The sequence below is a fragment of the Geospiza fortis genome, unplaced genomic scaffold (genome assembly GCF_000277835.1).
Source record: "Geospiza fortis unplaced genomic scaffold, GeoFor_1.0 scaffold166, whole genome shotgun sequence".
Lineage (NCBI taxonomy): Eukaryota > Metazoa > Chordata > Aves > Passeriformes > Thraupidae > Geospiza > Geospiza fortis.
In genome coordinates, this window is record NW_005054310.1 from 8,159,119 (window position 1) to 8,177,641 (window position 18,523).

The window sequence follows — 18,523 nt, forward strand, 5'->3', positions numbered from 1 at the left end:
CCAAGAGGAAGATGCGTTTCATGCTATGTAAACAGCTAAAATAGGTCAGATGAATCATGCCCCCAGATGTCTTCTTTCTCTTTAGCTAATCACCCAGACTTAATAAGCAGACTTAGCTGTCTGCACCGTAGACATCTGACTAGATCTCACCTCTGGGGACCACACTTGTCACAACAGTCGCGCGTGGGTGACTAGACACACGTAGACGTGTAAGAAGATTAAAAGTACTTGGCGTCTTGATGCAGAGCCAATACCAAGGTGAAGGTACTCTGGGCTCATCTTCTTGAAACCAATGACAAACTTGAGTGGATTTTCCCAGAAAAGAGATGTATCAGTATTTGATGTTCACAGTTACATACTGCTGAACTGGGGTGCACCATCTCTTTTTCATTATTTGCTTCCGAGGCTCCTAAGGTTCATAGCTTCATAGCTTTCTTTTTCAGGAATGTTAGATGGGACTTCTCCTCCCTATTATCTGCTATTTCTACTATCACGTTGTCTCTTCAGTCTTGTTGTGGAAATATATTGATTTTGATTTAAAAAAAAAAATAATTTCATTACACAGGTGTCCCTGTGGGGTAGCACACTGGCATATGAAGATGGAGATTGATTATATTGGGAAAACCAAGAGAGGGGATACTTGAAGATAACCCTTTGCCTGAGAAGTTGTTTGTTGCTAATTTTGCAGGTTATTCAGTTGCTGAATTCTGTGGATTTTCTTTTCAGTCTGAACACAGTGTTTAATATTTATTTATAATCTTGTCTAGGGGTGTATAAATTCAAACTTCCAGTTTCACTCTTTGCTTTTGTGCATATTTCACATATAATTTCCAGCTTATAATTTCTGGAAGCAAGTTGTTCCTTGGTGTAGCAGGATGCAGGGACACTCTAATATTTATTATTTCCTGATACATATTTTTACAGATCTTGACACAATTATAATTTCCTAGTGCTCTGAGAGGCATGGAGAAGTTTACATGGAAGTTGCAGTAGTCAGTTGGTTCTGGTGTTGACTTTGTTCTTGTTGAGACCTCTCTGGAACTGCATGTGCCTTTGGTCACACTGTGCAAGATCTACCCCATGAGGGCTGCTTAAGTTTATGCTGGGCTATGCCATCTCCTCTAGGCCTCTTTGGGCACAAGTGATTCCCCTTAGTTATAGAGCTTTTTAAAATTTTCAATGTTGGCCCTGCTTACTGTGTTTGTGCTAGGTATTTGACAGTCTGTAGACTTCCCAGTGTGCCTGTTGCACGTACAAGTGAAAATTTGGCTTGAGGCTTTTTAGGTGCTTTTGCTATTGATTTTGGAAAGGGTAAGGTTTGTAGTGGAGGCAGATTGTGCAGCGCAAGTAGGAGAAAATGGTGTGCTGGAGAAGCATGACGTTTCAGACTTCACAGGGTCTCAGTGAGCTATTCCTGCTCAGGGCCAGTTCCTGTGCACACATCAGGTAAGACAGGCCTCTTGCTTTGTGCTTTGCTCTCTCTGCATTCCCATATGGACAAGGTCCTGGACGACCTGTTCTAGGTGACCCTGCTGGAGCAGGGGGATGGGCCAGATGACCTCCAGAGGGCACTTCCAAGCTCAGCTTTTCTGTGATTCTCTGATTTTGCGCCTTCCAAAACTTCTTAACCTTGTTAAGCCTCCTCTGCTTCTGGGTGGGAACGCATCTCTTCATCCCATCCCCTGCAAGGACAGAAGGAGCCTTTGGGGAAAATTTACCCTGAGATTGTGGCATACCATGTTTGCAGGTGTTGTGCAGACCCCAGAGCTTCAGTACCTTCCCTCTGGATAAAGGGAGCAGATGGGGCTGGAAAGGACACCCTTGTCTCCAAGCAGTGTGCATGCACAGACACCCACACTCACACAGGGCCAAGGTACTCATTTGCTCACTGTATTTTGCCTCCTCTTGGGTAGAAATTCTGCATTTGATTGTCATTCTTCTTTTACGGGCACTGATTTTAACAGGGTTTCTATGTTGACTTTCACTCTCACTTAACATTGCACCTGGAAATTTTCATGTGTGATGGCTGAACAACTGGGCAAAGATATTAAGCACTTTGAATTATATTACATGAAAAATAAGTGTTTTCAATGACATACTAATTAACTGAATTTTGTATAAGTTGCATGAGAAGCACCACAGATTTTTCTTTAGATGTGTTCGTGTGTATGTATGTGTATATAAAATATATGTTGAAGTACTGCAAAATTTTCTTAATCCTGTTTTGCTTTAATTACTGTGACTTTTTTATACTTTAAATTTAGGAAAGCTAATTTTGGAATTGACTATTAGCCCCAAGAGGAATAAAGGAATGATCACTACAAATGTTTTGATGAATCATGGTCTATCAAGATTAAGGTAGCTGCCATTTTTCTGTAGTCTTTTATTTCAGGCTCAGGATTGCTGACATTTCATTGGTTTGCATTTAGCTTCTATTTTAACAGCTTTAAAGATGAGGTCTAGGAATGCAATTTTAGTAAGGGAAGTAAAAGACTGGGTTTTGAGGCACATTTCTATGGCAAAGAGTTACTGGTGTGTTTTTTGCACATGACCCCTTCCTGCACATCTGCCAGCAAGTGGTTCTCCCAGAGGAAAAGTGATGGATGTAAAACTCCAGCAGCAGGGTGTATTTTTTCTTTAATTATTAAAAATTACCAGCATATGAGTGGCTCTGAATGAATTTCCTACTTGTGATAACAAAGCTGTGCATAATGTTTTCTCTCTTTTTTTTCCTCCCCCTTGCCTTGCATACATGTGCTTCCATACGTATAAATTTCTATAGTGACTTTTAAGAATAAATTAGCAGATTGTTTTCTTTCAGGTTGTGGGGGCTTCAAGTACCTGCTGCAGTAGAGGGATATTGTGAAAAAGGCATTAGTGTGGAAATGTGTACCTTCTCTGTCACACTTGCAGAGATTATCTTGGGGCTAAATTCAGTTGACAGCTGTATAAAAGGGATTAGTACTGCCACCACTCATTTCTTGGGGTTAACTTTCACACATGCTAAATATGAGAGATAATTTTTTTTAAAAGCTTGGACCAGTTTTGCATAAGCCATTTATCTTGATTTCTCTTAACCCTGAAGCTGAGACTGCAGTCTACAGCATCAGTCTAAAGATGTGGGATTTACTGCATTACTTTAAGCACGTAATTTGCTTCACTGTAAGCATAAGGAGAACTTTTATTTGCATATAATTGGCATTTCTGTAAGGAAGAGAGTGTTTATTTTAGATGTGCTTTCAAAAGTAGAACTTTGGGAAGGAAACTGGGGAAGAGGAGGAAGTAGTCTTTTGTTTTCTTCATGCATCCTTGTCATGTGCATACACTCATTTAAAAATCTAAAAGAAAATAAAACTATGAGGTCAGTTCAAATTGAACTTTTGGTTGGGGTTTGGTGTAGTAGTAATAGTAGTGCTGAGCTTGTAGACAGAGTGAATATTTCTGAAACCCAGATGCCCCTTGCTGTAGCAATTAGGGGCAGGTTGCTCTTCCTTACCTTTTCATCATTTTAACTGATTTAGAATGATTTCTGTATTTGTCACATAACTCTGTGGGGACAACTGAGCCTCGTATGCAGCCATTCTGTCAGACTGTGTCTCAGCTGTGGTGCCATCCTTATGGGGGTGTCATGGTCAAGACTTTATTCGGCCTCACATGCAGAAGGTGGTGTACAGCTCATGGGAACTAACATAGAAGTGGCTGCTTTTCCTTTGCATTAGAGGGAAATGAATGGCAGAACTTTGGTTCCCATCTTGAATGTGAGCTCTAGGATAGATGCAAAAATGTTTCTCATCTAAAAGCAGCTCATAACCAGTGTCCAATGATGTGTTTCTTGGTGTGCAGCCAAAAATGAAGTACTGCTCATCAGTGAACTTCCAGGATCACCCCTAAAGGTTATGACAGTGAAATCACATGTGATCAAATGATTGTGAACAAAATAAAAAGATACTATCAGGATGTGATTTCTTTAGATTGAACTAGGTGCCTCAATTTCAAGAGCTGTCAGTCCTAATGTGCAAAGTCACAGGTACTAGTCACACATGGCTAATGAGGTACATGATAAAGAAAGGGACCATTTCTTTTCACTACTATTTAGGGGTTTTTAAATGCTTTCTGCTTCAATTTGAAGCTGAAAACTTATCACACCAGCCAAAGCTGGTGAGCATTATCAACAACATAATAATGTTATAATGTAATAACATAATGAGGTAACATAATGTTATAACATAATAACATAAGGCAAGCTTTATCAGCAACAAAAACCTAGAAAAATTAATAATGCATCAAAATCTCAGAGTTTTTGTGCAACTATATTTATCTGGAGGCTGAATTCAGCAGACTGAATGTGCTTTATTCATATAAGAAGCATAACTTTTAGAACTTTCAAGACAACTTCCTCCTGAGTATCATGGAAATAGGTTCAGGCCCATTTCCCCCAGATTAGCAGGATTTGAGAATTTAACTGTAGGACAGAAGAAGAAAAAGGTCCAAGTGCGATAGTGGGAACTGGACTAGAAGGACACTGGCCAACACAAAGTTGTTTATTCTCATTGTCTTCTGCATCTCTTGCTTATATTTCAGCAAGTGTTCAACAGCCAGGCAAAGTTGCTTTAAATATGAGCAGTCTGACCTGGCATTCTTTTCAATATCACTGTCCTTTGTGGGAAATAAGTGGTGGTTCTCTTACAGTATCAAATTAATCTTTGGTTTTGCAACTTCTTCTTACCCCATTCTGATAGCTAGTACAGAAGGAGTGAGGAAGAAGAATTTGGCAAGTGGTATTGCCAGCTGTGGCTCAGACTGCTCAGCTCTGAAGTGAGATCATGCTTAACCACCTTTTTATCCCACTGGTTTGGCTTAGCATCTGCCTGGGGCTCCCTTGGTTTTCTTCTGCAATACCTGCATGCTAATTATCAAAAAGAGCTGCCTCCCCCTGTGTAGTGGTCATAGAGCTTGCACATTCCTGCAGTGACCTACAGCTGTTTAGTTCCTTGTAGTCACTTAGTATTTAATCTGTTTTTTGGAAAGGGTAGCTGGATGGTGTGCTGCATTGTAGCATTTTGGGAAGTCCATACAAATAACATCAGAGTGGACTTCCCTTCCAAGATGTCCTTGACTTCAGCCCAAAGACAAGCTGTGTTACCAGGCTATGGTCATTGTACTGAACTGGTGGTAAATTTCCAGCATAAATGCTATTCTGCTTTTATGCTTTGCCTATTTTAATCCCATCTTTAGTTCTTATTAGCTTGATGGGCGTCATAGCTTCTAGCTGGGCCTCAAAGTGAACTTGGTCTAGTAGACAGTGTAATTGCTGGTAGGAGAAACCAAATTTTCACAGCACATCATTGCAAGATTTCATGGCTAAATATTCACTTCTTCCTTGGTTAATAAAATGAAAGTTTTATTTAGCCCCATGGATTTAGAGATCTGATTCAGGTCTGGCTTCAGTTTCTGCCTGCAGTGGACAATGCTAGTGAGTGCTTTGGTTTTGATGTGCACAGTGTGACAGTTACAGTAATGTATGAATGGAACTGTTTAGGCTGCTTGAAAAGCTCCCTTTCATCTGAGGGAGGAGGTGAACAGCTAGAAGGAAATCTCTTTCAAGTTGATTCCCAGTGCAGAAATAAATCTCATGTGGGTGAAAGGGAGGAAACAGACACCTACCTGGAAATCTAAGACTGTAAGTGAGATGTCACAGAAAAAAGCAGCAGCATCCACTCACATGCTTATCCATTAAGGGGGAAAAAAAGAAAGGTGGGAGGGGGAGGTAAAGCCAGCAACACTTTTGTGAAAGTTGTTTTTTATGCTATCTTTAATCATCACTCTAAGACTGTTGAAATTATAACACAAAACTGTTGGGAATGTATTGTCTGTTGTCTGTATGTATAGTATTCATTCCTCTGGGTTACTTCTGTGTTATTAGTTGGGTTGGATGCAAGCTGGTGTCATGCAGTTGTGGAGTGGTGTGTGTGCGCCACAGCTGGAAAGAGGAGAGGCTGGCTGTAGCTCCTGTGTGGTGGGAGAGAAGGGCTTTGTGCTTCCTGCTCAATTGATTCATTCAGAGTCAAAACAAATACAGGTGTCCACTGCTAGTCTGAAACCCCAGAGGAGGGTAGAATTGAAAATTGCAGCATACAATAAGCTGCCTATGGATATATCCCTTTATTTCTAGCTCTTTTTTTTCTTGCTAACCCTTAGGAGCTTTTGCATTTTTATGGGATTGATATTTGTAGAGCAAATGAGCACAGGTTCCCCAAGTAAAAACATCTTTCAGAGCATGTTACAAGCAATGTTCCTTCCCTGCAGCTCATAGAATGTTTGAAGCTTCTGTTGTGGGCTGTGTTTTGCTCCAAGTGGGTAAGGCAATTGCATTAGGGACGTTTTTTGGTGGGTAAAACTTCACTGCTACAGCACAGCTTGGAACTTTGATCGCAATTTAATGTAATATCAAGGAGCATGGCATAGAAATGAGTAAAACACCCAAAGAGTATATCCTGGTATCGATGCAAAAAAAAATAGAGGGATGAATAGAAATGCTTCATAAGATTGAAGCTTTTATTTTTGGTTTGTGTTTGCTTTATTTTTGGTTTGTGTTTGCTTTATTTTTGGTTTGTGTTTGCTTGTGGTTTGGTTTGGGTTGTTTTGTGGGGGGGGGGGGGGGGGGGGGGGGGGGGGGGTTGAAACTATCAAAGCCTGTTTTGGTTCTCTTGAGATAAACTTCAGATTTTGCAGTGGTCATGGCACAGAACTTTGAGCTCTGCTTGTTGAGAGAAGAATAGAAGCACAGTGTGATCTGCATTTCCATCTGATCAGATGGGCTTTGAGGGTCTCATGAGGTACCAAGAGAATCCTAATTGTGAGCCAAAAAAACTAGCTGGCCCCTATCTGGTGGGTTTGATTTTAGCCGAGGACTAATGAAGACTCATGAAACACTGAAGTGTCCATTAAGATTTGATACAGGTACTTTGGCTATGACCAAAGCCCACCACCTGACTGTGCAGGCTTCAGGAAGCTCCTGTTTAAAAAGTAGGATAAGTTTTACTAGCACCACTATACCTCAAACTAAAGTTTAGAATTATTTATTTATTACTGAGAAGTGTGTTTGACACAGTACAGACATCAAATTCTGTAAAAGGAGGAGCTTCTGATCTAGATACATTATTTGGGTTGAATGTTGCAAAAGATTGGATAGGATATACATGGGTATTGTCATCAATAGGTCTAATCAGTGTCTTGAGAAATTTGGAGAGAGAACAAAAAGAGGAATTCACTTGAAAATGTGTGTTTAAGTAAGCTAGAGAATTATGTAGGCCTCACTTTTCTTTTAATTAATTTTTAACTAATTTTTTCTGCATTAATATTAATGATGAAATTGAAATTATTGGACCTATTTCATCTCAATTTGTTCACTTTACTGGTGGAAAACTTATATTTTGAGTTAGACAGAAAAAAATACATAGGGGCAATCTTTGGAAGCTGAGGTACTTCATCAGTGGAAGGAGGGGCAGATTTTTCATTAAAAATTCCAGAGGTCTAATTAAGAGTTATCTTTTGGTGATATTCATATCTTGTTAGTTCTGCTTTGTTATTTGTATAAGCAGCTTAGATGTGATTTTTGTTCTGATGAGTTGCAGTGTGGGGAGAGCAGGGAGGAAAGACAACAGTGAAATCAGCACTGGAAAGCTAGTTGAAAGAATTGCCTGGAGGAGGGATTTAGGAAACTGCAGAAAGAAAAAGATTTCAAAAGTCAGCAAAGACTGAGCTGTTTGAAGTTGAGTAGAAGCTGTTTGAAGCTGAGTAGATGTTACCAGCTTCTGTGCTTGGCATCAGGCGCTAGCACATAGCTCAAGATTTGAAATTAAAAATCACGGGGCTTCACTGCAGTTTTCCAGGATTTGCCTATGAGGTGGGATGTGGGAGTAGAAGAGTGCCTGTGTCAGGAGAGGAGCAGATTTTGGTATCTAGACCCTGTATTACCTGGGAGGATCCATAAGCACCATTTTGACATTATGATAAATTCAGGTATTCACAAGGAATAAAATACACTTAATCCTCTGATGAAGAAAGAAAAACTGGAATTCTGGGAAATATAGTTGATTTCTTGGATTAAATGTGTTGTTCAGAGCCCATTCCTCCCTCCTCAATACACTGACACCCCAACTCCCATATCTACTCAGTATTCAGTCTTGCCAGGTTCCTTTTGATAATATCCTTTTCTAGCAAGGTGCTTGGTACACAGTTTCAACTCCAGGTGTTTTGTGATAGCTGATTGCCAAGCCAGTCTCTTGGGTCACTTTGTTCTCGTAGTCTTTCTAATGCATTCAGTGCATTGAAAAATTTTCTTTGTAAGAGCCTTAAAAATGATAATATTGTGCATAACTTGACATGTCATAAAACACCAGAACATCTTCCACCATACAAGTCCTAAAGTCCATCACTGAGCTCAGAAACCAGGGAAACTCCAAGAGTTCAATGACTTTCATAGGGAACAATGAGCGGTAGGAAAGCAGCGGTGTTTGTAAGGAGTAACTTTTGTCTCTTACTTGTCTTCTATGTCTTTTTTAAAATGGGATTCAAAACAGCAGCATCAGTAAGGAGACTGGTCAGCTAAACTAAGTATTGATTAGTTCCTGATGTGGTAAAACTACACTTTCTCTGCTGGTGCAGTATTTTAGTCATGTTTGTAGCGTTTCAAACTGAACAGGTCTTGATCAGCTGATTTAAATGCTTTGGGATTATGATTTTGTCATGTGTGTTGTGTGTTTTGTCCTCACCCTCAGACACTTTTTCCTCATTTTTGAATATATGCTTCTACTTTTCCTAATGTCAAGAAAATAAGAATTTTCAGACTGGAAGCTTATTGCATCTCAATATTTGATCTGCAATTGCCAAAGGTTAAGCACTACAGGGGATGAGTGGTTAAACTTCTCACAAGTGCCTTGCAGCTAATTGCTCCTTCATCTCTGCTCTCTATGTGTTTTGCAAAATAATTTTATCCACAATTAGTGTTTATTTACAAGACATGCAAACAAATGGTGGTACTGTGCATACAGATAGGCTGCAATGTGCAACATTTAGCACTGTAAGGAAAGTTCCCATTTCTGAAAACAGTTAACTGCAGTGAACATACATTTTCTTTTTTAAAAAGATGTTTTTTTCTTTTCAGAGGCAGGAATACTCCATGAAAGTGAAAAAAATGTATTACCTTTATGCAAGGCTGATACAGACTTGACATTTCAGCAAGAGCGAGCAAGCTGGGGTTCCCTGCAAGCCTTCCTTTGGTTTTTGGTTTCTTTTCATTTCAACAACCTTTAGCAAGTATTTTCCTATTGTGTAAAGTTTTACCATAATGAAAATCTTAGAGATCAAGGAGTCAGGAATGTCTTGAACTTGCCATCAGGGTCATGATACGCCTTCAAGCTGTTTTTGTTTCTGGGGAGGCAGCAGTTATTTCTAAAGACATGGTGCACCTGATGTGAAATTCAGTGCTTATCCAGTAGTGGAAATACTGTCTGAGTATCACTCTTACTGACCCCAACCTCGCAGTGAAGAGGAGTGGGTGGATAGTGTTTGTGGGAGAAAATGTGCTTCCATCAAAGTCACAGTGTCTTTGCTTGGTTGGAACAGGATGTCATCCTGTCTTGCATGGGTTTTCCCTGTGTGAACCCAGGACTGTCAACTGATGCAAAATTGGTCAATTTGTGATGAGATTCTCATGTAGAAAGTGGAAAATGTGTTTGGGCTTGACTGTTCTGAGGCTGATGATAGTAACCACAGTATTTTGGATGACACAGGCTTCTGATTAAGGTTTTAAAAACTTGTTGGTGGAATAGCTGTTTATTTCAGCCTCATCACTGATCAAAGAAGGAAGCTGTGGTACAAGTCTCAGGATACCTTTAGCTGTTAAAAGCTTGTACTGAGCTCTTAGTGCTGGGTTTTGCATGCCTGCAGCTATTAGTGCAAATCTTCTGTTGTCTGCAGAGCAGGTGGGACAGATGGTTTGAGGTAGGCTTCTAGGGGCAGGGGGTTATGTTGTGCAGTACCAGATGTATTTAGTATGCATCACTGTATCACTGTGGTACAAGCAAGCTTGACTTGCTTGTCGAAGACAAAGTCTTTCTCTTGTAATTCTGTCACAGCATTTCTAATATATGCTGTTTGAACAGACTGCCTTTAGCAGTAACAGCTTTGTAGATTTATAGCAGGTATTTTGTTTGTGCAAAGACTTGGAACTTGACAGAATGCACACTCTTAGCCAGCAGATTCATTATTTACAGCAGAGATGCTGACAGGTAGAAAAGGAAATGGGGGTCTCATGTTTCAACTGGGAGGCATATGTGTTATCAACTTCATCCATAAAGTAGTCTCTTTTTTTAAAAAAGTGTGGTATGCCTAGGGGTGAAATACGCTCATGGCACCACTGGTTCTTATTCACATAGTTCAGCAGAAAATGCTTGTTGTGTCATGTGCATGTGTACAGAAATAAAAGGTATGCCTGTGTGTATGTTTGTATCTCTGAAAGGCAGTCAGGTATTTTAATTCAGTCAGTAATTGCAACAGTGCTGGGCTCTGGTTCCCTACCTCTTGAGTCACATTGCGAGATACAGATGGGGGCTTCTGTGCTCTGCTAATCTGGTCACTGTTTTCTTTTTTTGTTTAGGGTAATAAATGCAGGGAAGAGCACGCACAATGAGGATCAAGCCAGCTGTGAAGTCCTCTTTGTCAAGAAGAAAGCTGGAGGCAGTAATTCTACACCAAACAAGAACTCTTCAACAAAACGGAGGTCATCGCTGCCCAATGGAGAAGGTCTCCAGCTGAAAGACAATTCAGTAAGCAAAATTCTCTATCTTGTCAGTGGAGACATACAAAATAATATAAAAGGGTGTAAGAATCTGGCATTGAAAGGTGCTTTCTGAATATTTAATATACTTTCAGTTACCCCTTACTGATTATTTCTGCTTAAATGCAGAACATTTCACTATATTTTTCTCAGCTCTACTACTTAATTTTTTGTGTTGAAAAATGCTCCTTGCATCTCAAATATTTTAGTTTAAAGATGGGCAAGGGGATGCTCCTGGATTTTTCTTTTTGTTTCATTTCTGAAATATAATGTTGAGAAATTTGAAGATGAAATTTGAAATCCTCTATGAAGACAGGCTGTGAGTTGGGGCTGTTCAGCCTGAAGAAGGGAGGCCTCCAGGGAGTCCTTAGACTGGCCATCCAGTACTTAAAGGGAATTGTAGAGGGGCTTTCACAAGGACCTGTAGTGACAGGAGAAGGAGTAAGGACTTCAAACTAATAGAGGGTTTAGATTAGATATTAGGCAGAAATTTTTCACTGTGGGAGTGGTGAGGCACTGGAACAGGTTGCCCAGAGACGTTTGGCCAGGTTGGATGAGACTTTGAGCATTCTGGTCTAGTGGAAGGTGTTCCTGCCCATGGCAGAGGGGTTGGAATCAGATCATCTTTAAGGTCTCTTTCATCCTAAACCATTCTATGGTTCTGTAATTTACACAGATGCCCATGGTGCCACAAAAACACAGGTCAACCTCCATCTGCTCTTAAGTTTCTGTACTGTCGTGTCGGCACGTTTGCACTACATGGAGCTCTGTGGACACTGCATTGGCAGCTTTTTTCACTGTGCCTACACAGGGATCAGATAAAGAACTATATGTACCATATGGACTGTTAAAATGTGTCTTATATCTAAGCCACTAAACCACATCTTCAGCCAATGTTGGAAAGATACTGCATTCTCTAATGTAATCAACTACTAAAGCAGGATACTCTTCTGGTTTATGAAGGTAGGGTAAGGTCATCCAGCACATGGAATTCAGTGATTTTTGCAGACTATAGCTTCCCCCATTTCTGTGAAGTGTGGTGTATGTCATACACTTGTCTACTGGCAATTGTCTGCTATTTTTCATCTGTCTTGTTTCCTGACTGGCTAATTACTTCACCTGCTCTTTAAGCATGAGCTCAGCCTCCAGCAGTGATTGATAGTGTGTGTTCAATTCCAACATTTCACCATGTAATACTAAATGACCTGTATGAATGTTTTAGTCAGGCAATGTGGATAGGCTGTATTCCTGCTACTGGAGAACACAGGTTGTCCCTAAGTGATAAGTAGCCTTTTTTTTTTTTTGGTAGTTTGGAGGTTTTTTGTTTTGGTATTGGGGCTTGTTTTGTTTATATGTTTTGGTTTTGTTTGGTTAAGGTGTTTTGTTTTTTTTTGTTAGTTGGTGTGTGTGTGTCTCTTTTAAATCAGGTGGTGATTAGCAGTCTGCTTTAGTCACTTTCTCAGAATTCTTTGGCTTGGTACACCTGATGGCTGCAGGGTTCATTGGGGTCCTAAGAAACAAGCATTCATCTTGTGTACTGTGTCCCTCCCAACCTCTTACTCCTCCAGTTCTGTTTCATTCTTCATTATTGCTGCAACATTTTCAAACTGACAGATCCTGAGGGTTTGGAAATTGCCCTGTTCTTTCCTCTTTAAAAATCTTTCTTTAAATAGTGTTTCAATTCCTGTGTGCTAATATTCCTCATTGTATTCAGACAGCCATGATTTCTTTTTTCAAGTACATTTTTGCAAACTCCTGGATAAAGAATTGTGCCTAGGACTTGGAGTTCTACATACAGTCGTGCAAAACAAAACAGAATTTGTTTTAATTAGCTGTGTATTTAAAAGTCTTTCCTAGAAAGTCCATGCAACCTGCCTGCTGTTGGTTCAGGAAGGTGCTTGGTTTCAGGAGTGTATTTAACTTTTGTATGCATTAATTATGTTTAATGAAGCAAGCATTTTGCCACAGTACTTGTTTGTGTATAGAAACCACAACAAGACAGTGTCCTTGGTCCAGGTGCTGGGTTTGTTTGACACTAAGGGTATCACTGTGCCATGCACACAGGCACACTGCAAAGAGCCCTGTGTGTGTACACCAGCCTGGCTACACACATCTTGATGCTGTGCAGAGATACGAGGTTTGGTCTCATAGCACTTTACAGTTCCAGACCTACCATGTGAGATGCGTGGTCAGGGGCCTCTGCACCTGGAATGTGGGTGAATGTAACTGTGCTGAGTTTGCCTGTTTTTGCATATTTTAGGGGCTTGCATGGGACATAAAAATCTTTGTAGCATTGTTTCACAAAGCTTGATTAACTTCAGTATCAAAAGCTTCTCAAGAGCAAAAGCCATGACTAATCACCTTCTTCAGAAGGAACTTTTTTCCCAAACATTGCATAGTTAATAAGATTGCATTAAAAACACAGGGATCTAAAATAGTTTTGTTATTGGAAAGGCATCTTAACAAACCTTGTTGTTATCCATTGTTACACTTGGTGTACTGTTGTGGCAATGTAATGGTAGGGTCAATAAACTTCATGTTTTTAAAAACTGTTCTTTTTATCCATTTGATATTTCATGATTGTCAGTAAATATCTCTTCAATAAATATCTGCTTACACAGAGTTTATGAGAAGTATCTTAGGGAATCTTCTAATTTTTCTTTCTCTTTTTGCTATTTCCTAATTCAAGTCTGTATCTTTCATCTTGATTTTGGAAGAAAAAGGCACTCCCTTTCAAGTTTCTTGAGAGAAACACTTTTATTTCAAATCCTCTGTTCTTGATTCTATTTCTGACGTATTTTAACAAGACAGGAACATAACATCTAAATTCAGGAGCCAGATGATCCATATAATAGATTGTACTGTTTTCTAGTTACTTCTTATCTTATTATTTATATGTTCTCTTCTTATCCACGGATTTACTTCTGTTTTCTACATGGCACTGATATAGGTGCTGTCACACTCATCATTTAGTTGTAGAAAACCTATTCTACCATGTTATTAGACCACAGCTTATGTATTTAAATTTGTAATATATTTTCCCAAAACAGGCAGCATATTGCTGTAGAAAGTTTTCTACTAGAGGGCAGTCTTACACTAGCACTTAGGATTTTTTCCTTGCTACATCTTTGTTGGTTGAATAGATCTAAAAATGGGGAGGATAAAAGCACATTGCTATGTTGTGTCTTTTTTTTTTTTCATATTTTTATACTGTGAGGTATAATACCCCTCACATAGCACTGTTGGCAAATGTTTTTTAAGGAGTATATGAGGTTGATGTTAAATGTGATGAGCGTACAATTTAATTTGTATGAATAAGATTTAGAAATACTGGCTTTAAACACTACAGTGACTGATAGAATATCATCCCAGGAAATATTTATTAAGAAAGCCAGAGGCTAAATATTGTAAATGCCTCATGGGGAAATCCCACTGTAACACACCATCTGAAATTCTCTCTATGTCATGAAGCACCTTGCAGAAATACTGATGGAAAAAGGAATGAGGGAAGAAGTTCATTGAGAGGATTTTTTTAAAGTGTGGAGCACAAGGGAAATAGGCACTGAAATGTAAACTTTATGTAACAGTCCTTTTCATAATCCTCAGATTTTTATTTTATCCCACAGACTCTCTGAGAATGGCACATGCCATCTTTGTTTTCTCACGCTTTTTTGGGAAGTTTGTGAAACGTCAGCTACATCTGAGACTGTGTGATTGTTGTTTAATACTAACCCCATCAATCCAGCCCTGTGCTTTGACAAAGCAGCATAAGGGAGCTGGAGATCTACATGTTGTCCACAAAACTTGAATGCCACTACCATGGTCTTGACTCTCCACACGGATTTCCAGGAGTGGAAAGGAGGAGGTATTAGGCCAGAAAAGCAGACATGGAGAAATAAACGTTTCTTTAACCCAAACACACAAAAAAATTCTGGGAAGTCTAATAAATAGTATAAACATGGTTTTCTTCTTGAAAGGGTGGGTAATAAAATGAGCAGAGCAGTGAAAGGAAAGACTCTTTAAATTCAACCCTAAGTTAATTCTCTCCCCTTCCCCCCATCCCACTCCATTGCTGCTTGATTAATTGTATCTCCTGTCTGTCCCCATTCAAGAACATTCCTGTTAAATTGCACATCTTTTTCATTTGTACTATTTTTAAATGCCTTTAACTACAGAATACCTTCATGATGAATGCTGAAAACCATCAGCAAGCGAAGTGGAAATCATGTGCCAGGATATTGTCATAGTGACAATCAGGCTGCAGGACTTAATTTGATGCATTATTAATTGTCACTGTAATGTGAGGATACATAATTACTAATTCTGCAGTCTTCTTTGCCACAAATCTGGGATGTTGTATGTTTTGTGTGGCATAAGGCTGGTGGCTTACCACAGGCAGCTGAACATATTGGTAACATGAGGAAGCTTTTCTCTGAGGATTGGGGTGGCAATTGCTGGCCCAGTTCAGATTTTATGAGAACTTGTTGCTCTCTTAACGGTCGTTTTGTGACTGTAGTTCATATCTGGAATAATAATAGTCAGGGCAGGTTGTAGTTCCCAGAATAAATCTTTTGTGGCAACATGATTTATTTGCCTGTTTGGAATTAGCTCCATAACAACAGTCTGAAGGTTTCCAATGTAAGACTGCTGTCTAGCCTACCTGAAAAGCATGTCCCAAAATGATCACTAGCTATTGCTAAGGTTTTTCGCTTTTTTTTTCCCTTCATATCAGCTCAAATTATGTATGTATATATATGCAATTTCTCTCATGATTTCTCATCCATTGCTTGACCCAAAACTTGCATGTCTTAATTATATTTTACAATTGCAAAACTGAGGAGACTGCTGAACCTTCCTGAAAGCTAGGTCAGCAGTTAAGGAGCCTGAAGCTTATTAAATTTCCTAGTACATTCTGTACTAGGAAATTAATTGTAAGGTCAGTGCAGTGAAGGATTTGTTTTCTCTTCGTGTTTCTGGTAGTTATTCAGCCTGTTTGTTAGGTCAGAATCTTTTGAATGAAAATCTAAAATAAATCATTGTGGTAACTGACCACACTCTTATTTGAGGATTCTGTCCAGATAAAAGAAGAAATGAAGACTGGTGTTTGAAACAAAGTACTTCTGGCAGAATACTGCCAGTGGTAGTAAAAAAGATGTCTTGTTCTCTGAGTTTGCAGAATGTCAGTTCTTTTTGGGAAGAATTTCAAGCTCCCAGATGTAAAAGAGGGCAAACAGCAATGCATATGCACACCAAAACAGGTAATTGCTTGGTGGCTGCAGAGGTCAGCTCAGCTGTGTGAGGAAAAGCAAGGACCTTTCTGTGCATTTTGCCTCATCTGTGTGCCCTGACTACTGGCCCTTGTTTGTTCACTGAGTCACTGCCTTAATTGCATCATATTTTTAATTCTCATTGAATTAGTGTGGTTTTGGGGAATTAATTTCTTTCAAACAGAGGAGCTGTTTTTATTCTCAGGGTGGGGAAAAACAGTTTGTTTTTTCTTCCTTTTTTAGACAGCTAATATATTATCTATGGGTTTCCTCTTTGCTAGTTCAAAAGTAAATGAAGCTTTGTAGGAATACACAGAAGTTTTTCAAGACTAATATTTAGGTTACAGTAATGCCTGCAGATCCCAGCTAAAGTTAAGGCCCTAGAGCATCTCACACAGAATGTCTGTATGAGAGCAGCATTATGGTAGTCATCTCCCCCGAGTGCTCAGAATACAGACTTTCCAGTTATCTAAGGTGCTTCTGCAGTTGCTAGGGAGAAATAAATGTACTTTGGAATGAGATGAGCATAGTCTGAAAATGTAGGGGTTTTTCTGTCTGTCCAACATAAGGGCAATTTAGAGAACTGTCTTGGAGTGTGCAGTGTAGATGTCTGAGCTTAGCTGAACTGGTAGCAACATCCTCTTTGTTCAAGAATTGCTACTCCAAAAAGGACAAGATCAGTGGACCACCATAATTGATGTGGACATGACAGAGTGACATGTGTCAGTGAGAGTCTGAGAATACAGCTCAAGTCCATGTGAACTTCTCTGCCCAAAGTTGTGCTGCCCATTGGCTTAGAGGAAAGAAATGGTAACATTTCATTTTCCCTTTTTGTCAGGGGCTATTTTCATCTGTTTTACAGCATCCCAGTCTCATCTTTAACTCCTAAACTCACATGAGGCTTGATCAGTGTAGGACATACCCAGAATTGAGATCATAGTAATGAGAATAAATTGTGTTAATAACTGTTCTCTTTATCTTCTGAAAAGCTGTAACACAGACTTTGCTGGGGGCTTTGCTTTGGAGAACTCATGAAAATGGAGTGCGGATCAAACTTGTTCTTAATTGTAAGTTTCTGTTCCAGTTTGGAGGCATGGGGAGAACAATGACAAAATATTTGCTTCCTTTTGGTGGAAAAATATTTCAATCTCAATCAGAGTTGAAATGCCTTGGGGATTTCCCCCTACAAAGAGGACACATTTCCAAAGGAGTAGCACCTTTAAAGGACATGAGGACAAAAACTGTGGAAGCATTATCCATGGTGCATCATAACATGGATTTTAGCCAGGGAGACAAACTCTTAAGAGAAGAATGGGAGCAGAAGTGGTTTGATATACAAATCCCAGGAGGCACAATGTAGTTATTTTGAATAAATAGTTTCAGTTTTCAGCTGAAATACTTTCACTTTGGAAAACTTGTTTCTGTTGGCAAAATACTTTGCATTTTACATTAATAGCAATCTATTTTTACAAGCAAGTTTTAAAATTGCAAATCCTGTTAGCCGTTAAAAATTACACAGAATTTTACAGCCAAGTGCTTTGAACTTGGAGGGATTCTGAGCCCAGAGCAAGGTAGTACAACTGCCAGTCCTGCCTTCAGGTGGGAAGTTTCACAACTGGTTTTTTGATGAACTTGAACTTACCAGGCTGGGTAAGTGTGGGGGGAGAGGGGAGTGGTGTCTGGCTAAGGAACCATGTTCAGAAATGTGGACATTTGGTTTTTCCACCATTCTAGGATGTATCCTGTGTTATCCTTACTGTGGTAGGTAAACAGTACTTGAGGACAATACCCCCTTATCACAGCATTTCAGTAATGAAGAGTGCATGAGGGACTGATGAATTCCTCCTCTTGGAGGAGCTCTTTGCTGTCTAGATGACTATGATGTTGATGCTTTGGTTAAGAATATATTTGAACTTTACCACATCAGCAATACTGTATGCAAAAAAAACCACCTTGACTTTTATGTGATTTTTATTATCATGGCACCTTAGGGGAGTGGCTGAAACAGCAGAAAGTAAAAGAAGCTGCAGTTCACAGCCCTGTCCATAAATTTGAAATAGGCAGTGCTTTGGACATGAAGAGCTGGGATGAAGGTGGTGCCTAGACTTTATGCTGATCTGTAGTGTAAGGGAACAGTGTTCAGATGAACAAAACAAATCACATCTGTCATCCTAAATTAGACCACATGTAATTTTGAGGTTCTTTGCTTGCAGTGAGATCTAGGTTATGCTTTCTTATTACAAGGTATTTTACAACAGTATAGCCTCATTCCTGTCCCTTGCAAAATTGTTTCTTTCTAAATCTGTATTAGTCCACCCACATCTGACTTGCAAGGCAGCCCCACTAACAGCTGTTTCTGCATAGCTGGGAGAAAGTGCAGGATTAAAATAAATGGAGGGGAAGGAAAGACAGGAAA

At 39.5% G+C, this 18,523-nt stretch overlaps 1 protein-coding gene across 1 annotated transcript in view; it reads left to right on the plus strand.

The window, feature by feature from the left end:
* The first annotated feature begins 1,375 nt into the window (after window positions 1–1,375).
* The window catches only part of PPM1H (protein phosphatase, Mg2+/Mn2+ dependent 1H), a 78,336-nt gene continuing 61,188 nt past the window's right edge, over window positions 1,376–18,523 (plus strand). The window contains exons 1-2 of the mRNA XM_005419297.2: window positions 1,376–1,446; window positions 10,661–10,829. Coding sequence (XP_005419354.1) covers window positions 1,376–1,446; window positions 10,661–10,829 — 240 coding nt within the window. The remainder of the gene's footprint in view (window positions 1,447–10,660; window positions 10,830–18,523) is intronic.